The sequence below is a fragment of the Anoplophora glabripennis genome, unplaced genomic scaffold (genome assembly GCF_000390285.2).
Source record: "Anoplophora glabripennis isolate ALB-LARVAE unplaced genomic scaffold, Agla_2.0 scaffold5, whole genome shotgun sequence".
NCBI classification, from domain to species: Eukaryota; Metazoa; Arthropoda; class Insecta; order Coleoptera; family Cerambycidae; genus Anoplophora; species Anoplophora glabripennis.
The window spans coordinates 3,015,441-3,035,175 of record NW_019416525.1 but is presented as its reverse complement, the minus strand read 5'-3'; the positions used below and the strand labels follow the sequence as shown (position 1 = coordinate 3,035,175).

Here is a 19,735-nt window from a genome sequence, read left to right as displayed (position 1 = left end):
TCTACGCACCTTCCAGTGTAGGGGTTTATGTAGAGGACCCCAGGTAGAGACCGATTTAGGTATGTTAGGGTTGTTAGTAGAGTTTTTATAAAAATTACGAATGTAAGGGAGTGTAGAAGTATTAGGTTCCATATCAGGAGAAGGGTTTGTAGCTGTAGCCCGAATCGGGCGTGACAGAGTAGCAGCCATGTTGCCCGAAGTAGATGTGGGCACAGGAGTTTTGCAAATTCGATTGACATTGGTACAACTCCGGGAGTTCCAGCCGCGCTGTAACTGCAACAAAATTCACCTTCACCTTTAATTAGTCGACTAAGCAGGAAGCATTAGTAAGTCTTACCACACCAGTAAAATAAAATACATGCCAAGAGGTGTACAATGCACGCACCACCACAACACTAGTTAGTAAGCAGCTCGAAAGTACATTTTGCATGGCTTGTTTTGTTATGGCTCTCTCGAAAAGATTCTGTCTACTACTTTAATTAGTTTTAATTTTAAACGAGTTGTGGTGCATTCGTTTATCTTATCTAGCAACTGATTAGTAAAAATACTAAGGAAAATCTAATTAACTATTACGTCAAGGTTTTTGAAATGAAGTGATTTCGATGTTACTGAAAATCTTTTATCCTCATACTTTCGCTGCCTTTCTCTCAGTGTAATGATTGTTTTTAAGTTCTAACTGCTAATCGCAGGCAACTGAGACTAGCCTCATTTTGAAAGATACTTAATTTTTTTTGAGAAAATATTGACCACTAAACTATTAATGAATTAAACTAAGAGTGTTCTATAGCAAATAGGCAACCGGCACTTTTCGGAAAAGTGCGTTACGGACATGTCGATGAAATGTCTGGACATGTCGCGAAAAATACTTTTGACCTTGAATCTAATAAGGCACCTACGAGTGACGTTATGTTTTCACAGGTCACTGCTTGAGGGTACACAAAGCAAAATATTACTTTTATTCTAATGAATGAACCTATCTTTAGATTTTTTTTATAAACTGGTTTCTAATTTTCCCCGGATAGCCAATACAGTTATTTAAATGTTTTTCCATCCTACTGGAATTCTTAAATATTGTTTTTGAGCAGAAGTTACATTTATAATGAATTTTACTCAATTCAGAAAAATATAACCAAACTGTTGATTTTAGCATCATACCTCATTTATAAACTATTTGTGTATTAAATATTAAATTAAGAATCAACTGATTATATTTACAAAACGTTAACTTTGCCATAAATAATAAAATATGGACATATCAACAAAATTACAAGAAAATGGCTAAATATCTTTAATTTTACATGTACCAACCTCAATAATTTTTTGCGGGAATTATGAATGCAACAAATAATTCCTCGCATGCGCATACAACTTAACAATCTTGAAAAGTGTCTTCAGGACATGTCCACTTTTCACGACATGTCGGATGGACATGTCCAGCTGACATGTCTGCGGCACATCTCTAGTCTAAATATAAATCAATGCACAAATAACAGACTATCCCCATTCTAATGCAGATTTGCTATAAAATAGCTTCAATTTGAAGCTCAAAAATGTATTGCTGGCTGCCTATTTGCTATAGGACACTCTGTCAGAAAAAGGTAGTTTAAAATATCAACTAAATTTTACATGGTGCTGGTTTCTGAACATTGGCATTCTACACATCTCGATTTTTAATGATTCTGTTGCACACAGTCATTACAGGTTCGTATTACGTGTAATTTATTTATTTATTTACTATTTTATTCGTTATATGCGAACTGCTTCTTTTTTCCACTACCCAAAAACATTTATGTCGATTTTAATCAATTTCACTTTATGAACCGAGCTGACTGACTTGAACCGTTCTCTATCAGAATACCAACTGACCTGTTACAAGACGATGGTTCCACGCATACTTAATCACTTTCACCCTATTCCATTGACCAGAAACTTTGATTAGTTAGTTTGTAATAGAATGAGTTAGGAAAGAATTGACAGATTGCTGCAAGAAAGTGGAGAACTCAAATATCAAATAAAAAATTCAATCTGGAGTATACATGCGTTTAGAATATTTAGAATTTAGCTTTAATCAATTGCGACTACATTGGAGTACGAGTTCACAATCTGAATTTACTGAAAGCCAATATTAGGAAGCCTAGCAACATTTTTTTTAAATACTTGAGCATTTTTTGAGACTTAATACTTCAGAGGTGCGTTTTTGACACATTTAACCTAACAAATGACTTCATTAGATGAAACGTGCCGTAGCTGGACGAAAATCGCGGACTTGAACATAACAATGTCACACACAGGTGCTGTAAGGACAGGTGACACACTATTAGAAAGATAAGCGAAAAACAGGATTATGATCGTGGAGCGAATTACACCCAAAACGTCAGTTTTTTTTTGTAGAATCAGATCGTCTTGGCAGACCTTTTAAAACAATATCAAGAATTTCTTTTATTTTGAGAATTAAGTTTTAACCAAAATTTTTTACTTATGAAATTTTAAGACACCCTGTATATGTGTTATTTAGTCGTTCTAATAGTTTTTGAGCTACGAACGAAATCGTTTTGGGGCGAAGAGACTCTACCGCAAAAAATTAGCGACTTTTATGGCGAATTCACTCCACGGTAATAGAGAAGACAAAACGAGCTGCATGAAAGCATCTTTATGTTGGCAGTACCTTGTTGCGACACATTATGCAGTCGATTGTGGTTGGTCATGGTGGTACTAGCATTGTTGAGATCAGTTCTAGACAGAATCTGGACTAGCGCAGTAGGTCGCGCGTTATTAAGGTTATTGGAGATGACTATACTGTTGGTACCCACACTAGTTCCATGCGGCGAGAGAACGGAATTGTCTGTCGAGTGGGAATTGGTGCCTCCCGATTGGTTGCCGTTCGAGCCACCGTACAGGCTCGTCCTGCGCTCTTTTGCCATCCCAGAGCTGCCGCTGCTGCTGCTGGCGCCGCCGCTCGGTTTCGAGCAACGCAAACACTTCGGTAGCCAAGACTGCCTTCTTATGAACTTACGGTACTCCTTCCGGACCTAAAGAAGAAACCAATCAAAACTGTGCACTAAATAAATATAATCGACTTAAAAAAAAGAAAAGAACAAGCGAAAACAATAAAGCGGTACGGTGCGTCTCAACTTAAACAATTTATGTGGAATGAAAAAGGGCTTGATTGAAAAAATCGTGGTAAACTTCCATGCTTTTCATTCCATAAGGGATCAATGGCTGCAAAGAAATCTCATAACCTCAAAATGTGAATGAAAACCGAGGTCATGTTTTCTAAAGTCGTTTATTTAACTTTTTTTACAGGGGTATATATATTTATCAGGGAATACATGAATACACTATAAAAATGATATGTTACAGTGAAGTTATGGCGTTAATAATCCATTATAAGTGATTACGATAATGACAAAGATTGAAAGTTTACAGTAACGTCGAAGTTTGCTTGTACGTACAACATCTTACCTTTTCGTTTTGGATACAGTGGAACAAGAATATAAAGAATCCTTGCAGGGAATTTAAGGCGGCGAAGAGATAAGCCATCGCCACGGACTCCTTGTTGAGATACAGAAAACCGAAGGTCCATGTGAGACCGAGAAGGAACACAAGGACGAAAGCACCTTTCAACCAGGCCCTGAAAAGTAAATGCAAATATTACACGTTCACTGGGCTCCCCCAATCGAAAGGCAATACATTTTCCAAAATTCATAGAACCCATAAAGATTAAACATCGTTTATTAAAGACAAAGCAGTTTTTATCGCCTGTCGATCGTTTGTCGCATAGATTTTTATTTGTTAATCATGCAAAACAAAATTCACATGCGGTACTACTGATTATGGTAGATAAGTAAGAAAGATGTTAAAGAAAAGTTTCTTACAAGTGAGCTTGAAATTTGATTTGAAGTGCATTTTCCTCCTTTCCACTACCATAGGATAAGACGCCATGCAAGAGAGAGAAATTATATTAGAATTAATAACCACACCACATACAACAAATAAATTTGAGTGAAAGTAGAATCCCCTGAAAGTCAAGTTAGTAACTCACTCAAAATTATTTGACTAAACTAGTATCTTTTAACTAAAAAAATTAAATACCAGAACCAAAAATTTATAAAAGATCTACAGTTTTCGAAATTGGAGAACATGCTTACACATTTATTTGGGCAAACATTTAACACACATCCACTAGAACAGTAAAAAATTTAAAAATACGTAAATGTCTCATTGTAATTTCAGGGAAATTGATCAAATTTGAAAATTAAGAGGGCTCTACCGCAAATAGCCAACCAGCAATATATTTTTATAGATTTTATTACACAGTTTGTCTAAATATTAATTAATACATAAATAACAGACTTTCCTCCATTCTAATGCAGATTTTCTAGAAAATGGACTTAGTTTGAAACTTAAATTCTTCAAAAGCGACAAATTACAAATTTCTTTACATCAAAAAGTCCATTTTATAGAAAATCTGCATTAAAATGGGGGAAAGTCTGTTATTTGTGCATTAATTCATTTTTAGACAAACTGTACAAAATGAATAAAAATGTATTGCTGGTTGCCTATTTGCTATAGACCCCCTTAATTTATATATAAAAAGAAAGAAGGTAATTTTTCCGAATGACTACACGTTTCCATTGAAAGTTATTAAAAATGGTTATTAGTGATATACCAATCAGTTACAAATAAGTGTTACGAAAAAAGTTTTTATACTAATTACGCACTCATTATACCACATTACCGTCCCATGTTATTACAATTTTTTACATTCTCAAAGCCCAAGATCAAACCATAATTTATCTCAATGCCATACCTATTATTTCATAATTCTACCTTAATTCCTATAATTGAACACCACATTTCATGACAAGTAATGTTCCCATGCAGAAATTTATTTTAATCCTTCACATACACTGCTTAACAATAGAAATCCACCAAATAATAAACTCGAACAGCTACAGAGTATTCGTAAATGTTTAAGAGCCACGTGACAGCTCAGTATAGGCAACCAACATTACTACTTCTACTGATAACGAAAATTCCCGAAATCGTGGCGATTACACCACTATCTTTTAAATAATAACGGTTTCCGACAGCAGGTCGGCCCCCACAGGGCCTAGTCCCAGAACAAGGGTAGGTCAAATATTCCCAAAGCGTAACCATTGTACTTTAAACAGCAACTTAATTTTTTATGTGGTTATTTAAGAGGGCTCTATAGCAAATAGGCAACCAGCAATACATTTTTATAAATTTTGTTACACAGTTTGTCAGAATATGAATTAATGCACTTTCCCCCATTTTAAGGCAAATTTTCTATAAAATGGAGTTAGTTTGAAACTCAAATTACTTTTTGGTGTAAAGAAATTTGTAATTTACGGTGCAAATTACAAATTTCTTCACAACAAAAAGTAATTTGAGTTTCAAACGAACTCCACTTTATAGAAAATCCGCGTTAGAATGGAGGAAAGTCTCTTATCTATGCCTTGATTCATATTTAGACAAACTGCGTAATAAATCTATAAAAATGTATGGCTGGTTGCCTATCTGCTATAGAGCCCTCTTAAGTTAACTATTATACCTAGTGTTAAGCAGTGATGTAAAATAAAATAAATGAGTAACTAAGCGAAGTCTCATGAACATCGATGACATTTTCAATTCGTAATCGTGGGTTACATCGAAAACATTAGATAAAAAAATTTACCTGGTACTGGCGAGTCGGGAATGTTCCTTGTTCTTCATGGATACAGAGTTACTAGCGTGCCTACACATCATAACTATGGCCATGGTCAGGAAAATAAGATTCAGCTAAAAAATGAAATTTGTTCGGTAAAAACTTAATTGGCGTTTATTAAACAAACTTACCGCTATGACTACAATAACGGGACCGACGAAACTGTAAATGAAATAGTTCTGAGTTTGAAGCCAGCAATGTCTATCCGTCCCGTATCCTTGTGGATAAATTGTGGCGGAAATGAACACAATAAGGAAGGGAAGACCGTATGCGAAGAAGTAATACCAGCGGACTCTAGATTTCTCAGCTTCAAACACCTCAATCAGCATCACGTACAACTGAAAACCTAGAAATAAAACATTATTTACGTTATTTGTTTCCGTAAAGTGGCACGTAACAACTGACCTTCGAAGAACATCCACACAAAAGCACACAAGAAGAAATACTGTAAAAATCCGGCGATTACCCCACAAACTATTCGGTTATCAGTCTGGCCTATACCGAGAAGGAAAATAATCTCGGCGATTAAAAGGCAAACACATAAGTTACAATGGATTGTCGTTCGATCGCTCTAAAAATAAAAACAGGATTATTCCGACGAACTAAATCTAGAGCGGATTCGAATTACCTTGAGCCCGTGAAACAATTGAAATGTGATGATGGCTAATATCAAGCATATAATAGATACTATACAGCCGATGTAGGTGATGATCTGAAGAGCAATTTCGTGCGGAATTGGCAAATATATGGCATGGACGTCCATCAGTATGGCAAAATTCGTCAAGTGATCACAGTAACAAACAGTATGAGTCGTATTCGAATGTGACGTTTCGACGTGACAGCCCTCCTCAGACCACGAGTTGGTTGTGTAATCCCAAAACACACACCTCGGATTGCTTACATTCTCAGTCTTTAAATGTTTCAAAGTGAGTTTGACAGGCTCCTTCAACTGGATATGCCTGCCTTTACCAAGACTAGCAGAAATTACTTTGCTATTTAAGACTTTCGATACATTATTCGAGTTGCCTGACTCCGCAGCGTCCGGCTGCCACTGCAAAATTTCTTCTAACCGGTCGAAAGCCACGAAAACCAACCTCACTAGGTTCCCGTCGCTATTTTCCAACAACGCCCCCTTGGGCAGTTCGATGGAATCGTTGCTGGCGTGCCACTCCGTCTTCATGTCGTCCGAAGGGAACTTCTCGCTGCTCAACGATTTCGTATCCAAGATTCGCACCGAAAGCACTAAAAAAGTTGCGATGAAGTAAAACAAAAAAGGATTTACAATAAATCAACTTACATATATTCTTAAATTCTTTATCTACAGTTTTCTTGCTCATAACGGTGTCGGCTAGAAGAAACGCGTTCTCTTCCAGTCCGATGAGTAGATTTGTTGCGACGCTCATTTGTTCCTTATAACTAAGATCCCTCCAAGAGGGGTGCTGTGACGAATCGAGGAGATTGCTGCCGGTCTCTGCGACGCCCATCAACATTTCAGTCACGATAGCTTCTCGCTGCCGCGTGTCGGGGACCGTTTGGATATCTTTGTTCATTTTGTCCGTCATTTTCTGTATGATCTTGGCGGTGATCATCATATCACCGCCGTATAAAATCTTACTACTAGTTACTTGAGCTAAGTCGTTCGTTATGGAGACCAACGGGTCTCTTCCGGCGATTATTCGCTGTTCCAAACTCGTCAGCCACACGGAGCGGCATTCGCTCAAGTCCGGATTCGGAGGGTACCATTGAGGTAGTCGGGAATCTGAAAACCCTTGGCAGTGCCACTTTGCGAAACCCGTAGTGCCGCCCGGGCAAGGCTGGATGGACGTAGAGTTCGCTTTGGTCCAATTCCAGTAGATGCTGCGGATTACGGTCGGACTACAGTGGTATGGCATAATGTCCGAGTCTTTTCCACCGGAAGGTAACACGCTTGGTTCGTACGTATACGACTGCATTATCGTATCAGCTGTTGGAATTCAAATTTCAGTATGGAGTTTGCTTATTTAATAAAAACATAAAATACTCACGTGTCGTTACTTTCACGGGTTCTCCGTCCTTGGGAGAAACGGTTGTATACGGCAGTGTAGTGATTTCTTCTGGATAACCTTGTTCGGAGTCAATGTCTATAGGTCGCTGTTGGTGGTGCGGCGGTGTCGGAGAAAAGTGACTGGCAGTGGACGAGGGTTTTGCCGTTGAAGTCGCTGGAACCGGGGCTGGCGATGGCGGAGTGAATGAAACTTTCGAAGGGGGCAGCAGATGAGGCGGCCTGGCCGAGGGCGGCTTGATCGTGCTCCACATGGGCGGCTGCGATGTTATCAACCATGGCGGACTTGGCCGACTCGTGGTCGTTGTCGTAGTAGCTAATAGGGACGAGGTTCGTTGTATTTGATGAACTTTTCAAATAATACAGCTTTTCTGCTTGCATTCAAATTAAGCGATATAGGATAAAAATTCTGTTATCTAATAATATATTATCCAAACAACTAGACAAAATATTATTTGAAGTTTTTCATTTACTTACTTATAAATGTCTTGGAATATTAAATAATGCTGTGTTATAGATTTTTATTAACTTACGCGATATAAAATAGTACAGTACAAATAAACTGCTTGTAATTAGCTTCAAGGAATGAATTCTGTTTTCACAGAAAGTGTAATGAAAAGAATTACATACATAATGGGGTAGTATTTTCCAATATTTTTACCATATCACAAAATGAAAATAGGTTAAAAAATGTGGGAACCGTATTGTTTCCTGTCATTTCGACCTCTTCAAAAAATTTAAACATGTAAACAATACCAAATGTAGTAATTTTTAGTCTACTGTAGTGGCAACATGTGCGCGTTTTTATGCAATTCCTTCAATGTTGCCAGATTTATCAAATATCCTGACAAACAAGGAATGTTATAAAATAACCATTTGTAAATTAAAAATAACGTATAAAATTATTATTACAAATTTCAGATATATGAATTACTGGTGTGTAAATAGTGTTGCCAAGCATTTACCAAAAATTATCAAAGGAACCAAACTGAGTGCAAGTGACTGGTAGCAATCGAATGACCAAAGAATATTTAAAATGATCAAAAGTATGTGTAATTTTTCTATAAACTGACACTAGGACATGCAATCAGAATGAGAAGGCAATTATTCAATGAAATATAATTTTTGAAATTTGAAAATTACCATTAAATGATCATAAGTTATTTTGGCAAATAATGTCATACCCATCATAAAGTATTAATAAAGATTCTAGTTATAAAAATTTTCAAATAATATTTTGACTGGTGTAAAAATCATTTTTATATTTTGCTTGTGACAAATCACTGAATTTGGCAACGTTTCATCCCATTTCATTCGATTACCGAAGGGACCGCAGCGACCTCTATTTGAAGACGCAGAATCGCTAACAGTTATGCCACCCCACCAGTGTGCCAATACACATTTAGTGATTTCCCTAATTATTCGCTTAGTGACGTCGTAGACAAAAAAAAATCGTATTAAAATGAGAAAAAAATTGCCGGTTTAAATTAACTGTCATTTCTTTGCAGTAGAAGGAAACTACCCCATTATTAAATATGTATGCTTGAAGCTATTAAAAAAAGAAGCTACTGAGAGCTCAAAATGTTGATGCACGTTCAGAGGCAAGCAGTGTATTTCGTTAAATTTGACCAAATTTTCAGTGTGTCATATAAAATTCGACCCAAAGTAAACATTTCCTTCATCCAACACGTAACAGCAAATAGTTAAAAAGAGTTGTGTTTGTACGTTTAACAAGTAATTTGCGGAGGGCGATTTAAATTTCATCGCTTGTTTAAATTCAGTGGGTCAATCGCAACGTTCCCACACAAATTAAAAATAAGCTGCGTTCAATCACCGAATTCAACTGTAAATGTAATATTATGATAAAGCCGACCGCGGTATAATTTTAAACATAGAAACGGGTTTTACGTTATATTATTGTCGACATTTGTTTGTTTATCAAAACATTTAAACAACGGGTCGCAAATTAAAACTCAATTAAAACGAACGCATTCCGTTTGTATAAACCCTAATAAACATTATTATATTAATTTAACTCGTATTATTGAATTGACTTTTCTAATGTTGTTCAATTAGACATAATGTCAAACATAACATTTACATATTATTATAACACAGACCGAGTGTCGTATAATTAATGGCCATATGTAAGGGGAATCCACAAAATTAAATAGGCCAATTAAAATAAACAACTGGCTGTGTTGTAATCAGCATATATGTAAATTATTTAGACCTCATAATTTCTGTAATCTCTTCGGATATATTCTACACATTCCTGAAAAATACACGGAAGTACGTACCATACAAATAAATTTTGCGTTATTTAGGTAATTATAATTTGTTAATCGTAACACTCACAATACTCTGCAGATTTTTGTTAAAAGCTTGCACAGATCGTATTTAATTAAGGATAAAGGAAACGTAATTAAAATGCTTTTAGTATATGACGCTGCTTACAATATCGCGCAGGTGCCTTTTTTTTAGACAACATGAAAAACTGGAAATAAAATGTCATCTGTCGCACTGTGCAATTTCTCATAAGCGATTTTTAATCATGTGTGGTTGTTAAGAACTGGATAAAAAAAGTCGCATGCTTGGTAAAACGTGTATTACAAGCGGAGTAGCTGTATTATATGTTGCTTTACATGGCCCGGCTATATTAATATGTTAAATCGCACTTCGAGCAGCAAATTGGTAGTAGTATTTTATCGATTTCTTTCACAACTTATCCTTGGGTGTCATTTTTGACACTGATTACTACTTACAGTATTATTATGTGTATATTATCATTTGTGAAATTTGTCATTATTGTAAGAAATCGAGGAAGCACATGCACAACAACAAATATACGGTTTCAATTACACCATATTCTTTGTACAAACTAAACAAGCGAACCAGTTTTTTATGTTATTTATTTCTTTGTGGTATTTTGTAACCGCTCGAGTTTTTTACTTACTAATCGCTTTGTAATGTAACTATTTCCGAGTAAATCGGGAGAGTGTGGTGGCCGTGTTTAAAGAAAAATGTCTACAGTGTAATCAATAAGACACATTATCAAATTACTATGATACACGTATTTGTACATATTCAATGAGAGCGGCTGAAGTCGTGACACTTAATATATTTTTTTAAAAAATGAGCACTCGCATAACGTATCATCAGCCATCGATTCCGATTCAACTGAATAAAATTTTGAGGACGCTAATTTAACTAAACGTCATGTTAGACGCGGCACTGCATATTTATTTAAAACTGTATTATTAAGGTAAACACGGTCTAATATTATTTTAATGTCTATATTGTGGTTGAAATTTGAAACTGAAACGTATCCAAAGCTTAATAACTATCTTTTATTATAGGTACGTTAATATTAAATGAAACTTTAGCATACGCCGGCGAGAAATGCCGTATAAAGTTTAAATTTATTTAAATTGCATTATAAAGCATTATTCCCAAACGTATCATGCATATATCCCGGCTTCGCGAGTTTTATAACATTACCCCGGTTATTGATGGAGTCAAATAATATGGAAGTATAAAGATCGAACCTCTTCGAAACTGCCACACGAATATTTTACATTCAGCCTTCTAATTTTCAAAACTATTTTTTTCGTAATCGTTTATTATTCATTTCGCAAAACAATCGACTTAGTCTAGTTGGCAAAATTTTTAACGCATGGGAAAGTAGATGTTGTGTACCGCTCTAAGTAGGCCATTCTAAATTTAAGTATTACTTACAGTACAAAAAAAAAATCGTGAGAAACTTGCATATTTCTAAAATTATTCATCGTTTCATTCAGAAGTACAGCAAACGTTTGTAATGCAACATCTAGATAAAAAACAAGTTTATTTTCTTCTGTATTAACTTTTATAAAGTTTGTTAAAAAAGCAGTTAGGTTAAATAACATTCGGGACGCTCTGTACATAAAATTCTCGTTATAAACACTGAAATCATGTTCCCCGGAAATTAGTGTTTTACATTTTTCAAGGCTCTAAATAGTGATAATTCTAGTGTTGCAATTTTTTTCTCGAAAACTAGATTCCGCCCTACTAAATAATTATCTTCGGTTCACGTCAAATATTATTATGTGCTACCAGCTGTATTCTCCCATAAAAAATAGTATTGCAGCGTTGGAAAGACTGGCGTGGCCATAGATCATATATCTACCTGACATTTGACACCCCTACCACGGCAGTGGATTTGTGTTAAAAATACTGCGGAGAAGCTGTAGGGACTTTTATGACGTGAATATAGGAGGAAGTAATATAACCTGGCAATTTTAACACAACCGAATGGGGGTTTTATTGCCAATTTCAACAACTTTAAAACTGAAAGCGGTAATCATAGAATAACATTCGATTCGACATAAAACCCGTTTCAGGATTGCGTAAAAGAACCCATTTTTTCTTTAAGACAAAGATACGAGGATCACAAGGAAAAATATCTACTTAGCCCTGACGGAAACAATTGTGTTGCCAGGGCTGCCAACACCTAGTTGGAGCTGACCGAAAAAAATTTCTTAAAAAATATCAACGTTTCGAAAAGTCAATCTTTTTTCGTTATTAAAATTTGAGCTTTGTAATTTGATACAATTTTCTACCTTTTTGCGCGGATAAACAAAATCCCACAAAGAAATACGAACAATTTCGAATTAAAGCGACGTTTTGGAGAGTCCGTGTTTACGATCTGCGGAAACGGCGTGTGGACGCACTTACCAGGTAAACATTGGTAATGGGCTTCAAGATACTTGTGAGTACCAGGACAGGGGTCGCCGAACATGCTTGTACTTGCCGGAATACTGCAGTTTTGATGTTGTGTGCACCTACAGAACAACCCACAGCATAAATACACGCTTTATTTTTGGTTAAAAACATGCTTCCTCGTTTCTGACAATATTGTATGTTATAATCACGAAATTAATTTTGTTATGTGAAGTTTACCATTTGTGCAAATATAGTGTGCTTCTATATATTTAGTGGTCCCTGGGCAAGGGTCGCCAAAGGTTTCATTGTTGACATCTATCGTACAGATCTGTTTACTAGAACATCTGAAAATAAACTCTCTCTTTATGGTGTTTGTTGTCATAGGTTTAAGCTCTAAGCCTCGTTATAAGGAAAAAATAATCGGTGTTATTAACAACACAAAGCAGACGGATTAGAAACAGTTAGCCTTTTTGTTTAGCACAATAAATGCGTTAGATGGGGGCAGACGGGCGATTGATTAAAATTCCTTACGTTGCACAAAAAAAAAACCTATTAAATCTTACTTTTTCTAGCAATAAACAAATTAGTGTAGGATTTTTTGTTCCAACAACTCCGATTGATGACTGAGAGTTAAAGCCAGTTGCTTTGGTACCAAAATCATGGAGAAAAAAAAATTAACAATTCATAATTCAGAATCCTCTATTGGGGTCAGATTTTATTAATGTAGCGTAATAATAGTAATGAATAATCCTTTATTCTCTGTGTATTGTTAAAAAGTAATAATTTATAATAAAAATTCAATTTTCGTAAATTTCTGAAGTTGTTGGATATATTTTAATCCCAAAATTGAATTAATAAGCATGTTACAATTTAAAAAAGTAGATCTTTTGAATATTGTAATCCCGGCAAAACATGGTTTGGCACTTTATCGTTTAAATAGTTATTGGACTACAATTACGAAGCATAAAATATGAATAGAACATGGTTTACAACATACAAATTTAATCATATAATTCATTTCACTAAATTGAAACTAATAATAAATCTCGTTGTGAGTTTTTAAGGAATTTTGTATTTGGCGTTTTTACGTTTTGGCTTAAAAACTAGGAAGTTTCAAGCCCCCGTTTCTAATGTCGCCACGTCCATACTAAATCAAAATAAAAAAACAGTGTGACGTTAACCAAATGACAAATGGTTTATTTTCCTTACTGACGCCACTACACGACATTCGGCGAGAGCATTTTTGTGTACGTTATTTACAAATAAAAGTTACCAACGGGTACACACCAGCAATTAGGAGGAAATGTATAAATTGGGCAATCCAGAAGTTCGTTAGGTGCGGAGCGTATTCTTTTAATGACACGAAATCACAAAATGTCGCGGGGCAATTAACTCAAGTTAGTTAGAGCTCAAAGCCGATTAACATAGTCAATACAACTGACGAACAACGGCCCTTCGGCTCGAGCTCCGATGCTGCGGTCACTTAACGTAAAATTTTTAACCCGGTTTCGATCACGAAATTATTTTCGCTAAACTTCGTGAAACTGTTTAAAAGCCAACCGTATTTTCTTTTTGAAGGATTTTCACTTGTTCAACATTGCCTTGAAATTTATTTGAATTATGTCTAAATGACACATTCGACGTTGGATAAAAGTATGTTAACACTATACGCTTATTAATGTCATGCAGTTGTTATTCACAATAGAAAACTTTTTTAACCAAAAGCACAAAGTCTCTGTAGCCCAGAATTCGACAAAAAGCATTTCAAGCACACGTTTCGAGTGTAATTTGGTATGGTATAGATTTCATGTATATAGGGGATATAACATACAATATTGACAGATACAAAAAAAGCACAAAACACACATTAGACAAGAAGAGTAAATTCTGATAAAAGTGGAAACCCATTATGGCAGTAAACAATGAAGTATACAAATTTATGCTAAGTTACAATCACAATATACCCACCCAATATTTTATATAAGACACATATCCAAATAGAATTATTTTTTGTGAAAAATCCAATTACGTAATTACTCCATTTTAATATAATTAGTTGTTTCAATAATTGCGTTTGGATTTGTGTGAACTGTTTCCGAATTTAGCAATTTCCCATAATTTAATATCGGAAAAAGCCGTTCCAGCTTATTTGCTTAGGCCGTACAAAAACTAGCATAGAGTTAATTGCTGTTAATTGTTCCAGTTGCCGGACAAAAAACAGTCCGCATTGTTTCAGGAAAACGCCAGACAATGCTCGAATCACCTAAAAGTTAGCACACCCCGTACAAAAAAAACATTAGTAATAATACAACTTATTAATTGTTCTACATTCTCTTTAGCCGGTTTGCTGTAATTGTTGCGGCTAGTTCAGTTTATTTTGTAAAAAAAAAACCCGTCCGAGCGGGTATTTTATCTTAAAAAATGCATGAATTACAGTTGAGGTTGGTTGGCACAACATACTGTATGCATGAAGTACAGGGCAGTCCAGTTTTTAATCGGGAATCTTTGACAGTCAACGACACTGGAAACAGAACAGAAATAGACGACTGACGGCTAACAAACAACTCCGATTATTTACTTTCGATACAACGCAATTATTACATTAATTACTGTGCGTTTTCGGTTGAAACGGGGGTGCCCTGTACATATTAGTTAGTATTTTAGAATATATTAATGACAAGTAAACCGGTTGTTAACTTACCTGCCATGGAGGACTCGCAGCGACTTTGGCGACATGCAATTCACGCTCCAGTCCGTGTTGCCGTGGTCGTTGCAGATGGTAATGGAGAAACGTCCATAATTCGCCCGGATTAACTTTATTAACTCGCCATCCTTACATTCAATTTTCAAGATTTTCCCCTCGCAAGCATAAGCCGTCTCGTAACGGTACTCTGCGACAAGAAAAAAAAAAATGTGTATTACCCCTCCGGGTCAAAAAAAATAAAGCTGTTATTAAGATAATTAAAGATGTAATTAGCGATAATTATAATTAGGTTATTTTTAGGGAGAGCCATTCATTAATACGTAATTTATTTTTAATATCTTGCATATTTTACGGAGAGCCTCGAATTTGTTGAGTAAATGAGTTTTTAGAAAGCCTAATTTGTCGTTTTTTTTTTATTTCATGAGCTGTGGGAGGGAGGGAAAATTAATTTGGTTGGCTTCGTCGAGGCGAGATGCGCTGCATCAAACTTTTAATATTGTTAATTCGGAATGTATTTTTCATTGACGAGCCGGTCCATTATACCGGAGAAAACAACGAGAACACTCCATCATATCGACATTCATTTTATTCACCAACTTTAAAAGAAACCTTTTAATGCGTCTTCTTTATTTGCATCTGAAGCCGAAATAAATGAAAAAACGCTGTAATGGATTTACCCCAGACTCCTCGCTATACATCCATAAAAAGATGGGCCGGGTATTGTGGTTTTTAATATCAACACATCTTTTGTCCGAAGATGAAAAAAAAAAAACCCATTTGATATTGAGAATTTCAGCCGGCAACAATACCGTCGTCGTTTTCAATGTTCGGTTTATTAACTAGGGGTTACATTGTACTCGCTATTAATGTCTACCTCCGATGTACAACATGAATAATCGAGTTACTTGCTGCTTTTAGTTATATTGATGCACAAGAACTCGGCCTTACTGCAAATGAGCAGAAGATTTATTAACATTTTCTAAAATAGCTACTGAGGACGTACGCCATAAAGTGGCGGAACTTGGGCTAAGAATTAACTAATAAAAGGTAAAAACTGGCTAAATTTGTAGATAAATATATAGCAGCCACACTGAAAAAAAAAGTATTTGGATCAAATGAACAGATGCTTAGTTTTAAATGGAATTATTTGCCGTAAATGTTATTTGATTCTACTCAAATGTATATACTTTCGTCAAACTATGTGAAATATTTGCTGTAATCTATCAGTCAAAAATACCAGCAAAGAATGTCCTTCTTTAATCTAAAATCGATGGGTCTGAGCGTTTTTCTAGAATCTTGACGCAGTTCCTGAAAATGGCTGTTTCGTTTTCATTTGGCCGCCCTGTATCTTTAAAATGGAGTATTAATGTAGGAATTATTCATGACAAATGTAGCATATTATAATCAAACTTATGTTTTCTTGAAAGAAAATTGTAGGTCACAGAATGGCGTAGGTGGGAAGTAGCACGATAGATGGAGCCACTTACGCTCTGTGTATACACATCTTCTTATGAGTAACGACACTAAAGCAGCTAGATCGTTCTAACGACATAATGGTGAGGACCATCAATAAGTTCCAAACCGACCTATGTCTGGTTGGTTAAACTTTCGAACGATCCTTAGCCGTTGTACTAGGTGTTGCGAGTTTGAAACAAAATATTTTTTTATTACTGAGAAATATTTATATCCAAAAAAATTTCTCAAAAAATCTGTCGCCGTGCTTAATCAACACCCTGTATATCGAAGATTTGCCAACAAAGACGACATTTTTAATTTTCCGAACATTTTCGTGTGACTTACGAATCGGCGTGTCCTAATTTCTCGTGGGACACTGGGAGAGCGTCGATAATGTTAATTGACGATTTTATGATGTTTTTATCTCCAATAAAACATTCATTACTCAAACACATTTTGCATTATACGTCCCAACTAATCAGACTTTAACCCGGCGATAAAATTTAGCTGTCTTTATAAGACCGGAATCGTAAAAATTTCGAAGCATAAAAATGTTATAGGGAAATTTTAGTGCTATTGGCACCTCCACGACTACGTCTATGAAATCCCCTTGAAGTTACGGCCGTAGCAAACAGTTTTACAGGCGTTTTATTATGATTTACTGATTTTGATTGCTCCATTCAGATTATTTGTCACCGGTATATTTAAGACTTTGTCAAGGAACATTAGGCATACCCCCAATTCAATTCGATTTTACCTTGATCGAAAAATCAATTAAACAGTTTAATTAAAGTTGTTTTAAATTAATATTTTTTTTTATGCGTAATCACGACCGTCACGCTATATCAAAGCCGATTTATTTTCTTTCGCGTTTTTATCCCCTCGAATAAAAAAAATCCGTTCAAGTTCGTAAGTGAAAGTTTTTCATAGCTTTTCTTTGATAAAACTCTTGTAATTATTGTCATAACATTCACTTAAGACGCTTAAGAGAACTTCTTATGAGAGTCAAAGACGTCTGGAACTTCGGAACAACTCATCGTACCTTAACAACCTCATAATTTAATGGAATATAACCAAGTTATCATATTTGTGACGTACCTAATTACGAATTTATTTTCTGTAAAGAAAGCAACGTTTCTGCGAGTTATGTTGATGAGCAGATAAACACGTTGAAGCGAAATTTATATTTTAACGGAAAATTGCCCTTAACGACATGAATTTAATTTTCGCTTTAATGTATTTAAAACCGCATTAAGGATTACTTTTTAAATCATAACACGTGAAATTAATTTTATCTGGGCGAGCGTATAAGTTACATAAAAACCTTAATTACTGGCATTTGTCAAATGAAATTTTATTTTGTCATTATCCCGTTTGTTTATTTGAATCAACGTCGTTATAAAAAAATAATTGGCCAACGAAATCCCCCGCTTTTTTCTAGATTATCATTATTCATAATCCCGGGTTCAATAATAACGGGTGCTTTACGTACAAAACAAATTAATATAAGAGTTTGATTAGGGGTATTGAACAGATTTTTTGCCTGTCTGGAGCGACCAATTTATTTATGTAGAGGCCACAGTACATAATATTCAAGGTAATAAACAAACAAGGGTCAGTATTAGTGTTTAAATAACCGAGCATGTGTAAAAATGCTTATTACATTTTATTATGCTCCCTATATGAGAGTAATCCTTCTTTGCTATGTAAATTGAACACTTACCCAGCAAATCATTTAATCATTACTATATTCCGAGAAAGATTGAATGCTTGGCTTCTGTAAACCAAGTCTATATTTGCTAGAAAATTGCTTTAAACCTAATGAAGTCTTTAGCTACGGCTTAATAAAGCTGTACAATTAAATTAATGATTCTCGTAACTTGTTTCTAGTGTTTCCCGGTAAAATTTGGAAACAACGGATTTTTTCGTTAAAACGTCAAAGGATTGTAAAATGTAAATTAATTCTATAAGCAACTTAATTATGGGAGATATTAAAAATAAAAACTTCCCCGGAATGCCAATTAAAGATAAAGTTGTTGTGAATCCAATAATAACGTCTTATAGTCCGATATTGCGAAATATAAAATCCAATATTTATTACTGTTTTTAATTATAACTAAATTAATCTACACTGATTTGCGTGGACTTTCTAGAGTCATGGTACGATTGATTGGCATTTAAAAATCTATCTGTAAATAACGTACTGACAAAGATAAAACGGTTCGTTGCAAGCGATGATGATTTTCTCTGTTCGGTTTTCAAATTACGGGAATTCTATTTCCACTGCTTTATTTTTCCGCTCGCAGAGCAACAATTACTTATTTATCTCATTTCGCCCAATATTTCGCTTCCGAACTTCCCGATATATACAAAACAGAAGTAAATATATTTTTGCTCTATTTTAAGCTAATTCAAATCAATTTAAATTTTTTACCAAAGGTCCCATCAAATCCTTAAATAATGTAATCTTTTTATTCTTGTACTTAATTTTTTTTTAATCCATACCTTCAGAATAAAGTAAAAGTTCAAGAGAAAAAACACAGCAGGACCTCGATAATCCGAATATTGGTAATTCAAACTACCTCGCTAATACGAACGACGTAAAACCTGAATGAGACTACTACTGAAAAGTAGTTCAGACCGTTTTAATTTTGTGATTAGAAATAAGATTTAATGGTTAAATTACTAAAACCTGAGAATGTTGTGCGTTTATGTATGCAATATTTGAACGTCGTGATAACTCATCCACACAAAAAAAAAGTTGTCTATACTTTTCAAGCGACTTATGTTACCCGTAGTATTTTTGCCTCCTGATCATGAATCCGGTGTCAGAATTGGGCAGGAATTTCCTAACCTCAAAAAACAGGTCAAAAATAGCAAAAATTCACGAAAAAGTGCTAATAAAACTAGAAAAATTGTTTTTTCTATATTCAGATGTTTATTTGTATGGTTAAGACCCCGCCGAACGTGAATTGATGGTTCTTTTTCTAACCTCAAAAAACGGGTCAATTAAGGTCAGATATCACGCATTGAATTTTCAAAAAATAACAGATTCGTGCCAAATTTGGTATACGGGGGTTTTCGGGGTCACTGATCATGGATC

General features: G+C 35.1%; 1 protein-coding gene across 12 annotated transcripts in view; it reads right to left on the bottom strand.

Annotated features, from left to right (window-relative positions):
* LOC108906797 (latrophilin Cirl) overlaps positions 1–19,735 on the bottom strand; it is a 95,715-nt gene that overhangs the window by 2,428 nt on the left and 73,552 nt on the right. For 5 of the 12 annotated variants that reach the window (XM_018710164.2, XM_018710166.2, XM_018710165.2 and 2 more), the window contains 12 exons: positions 15,175–15,364; positions 12,486–12,592; positions 7,753–8,085; positions 7,026–7,691; positions 6,357–6,970; positions 6,134–6,299; positions 5,860–6,074; positions 5,699–5,802; positions 3,876–3,920; positions 3,463–3,631; positions 2,811–3,029; positions 10–273 (listed from right to left, as the gene is read on the bottom strand). In XM_018710164.2, the coding sequence (XP_018565680.1) occupies positions 10–273; positions 2,811–3,029; positions 3,463–3,631; positions 3,876–3,920; positions 5,699–5,802; positions 5,860–6,074; positions 6,134–6,299; positions 6,357–6,970; positions 7,026–7,691; positions 7,753–8,085; positions 12,486–12,592; positions 15,175–15,364 (3,092 nt within the window). Of the gene's footprint in view, positions 1–9; positions 274–2,665; positions 3,030–3,462; positions 3,632–3,875; positions 3,921–5,698; positions 5,803–5,859; positions 6,075–6,133; positions 6,300–6,356; positions 6,971–7,025; positions 7,692–7,752; positions 8,086–12,485; positions 12,593–12,710; positions 12,818–15,174; positions 15,365–19,735 lie in introns of those variants that run through there. The other 7 variants (XM_018710163.1, XM_018710172.2, XM_018710170.1 and 4 more) reach the window with 7 other exon arrangements.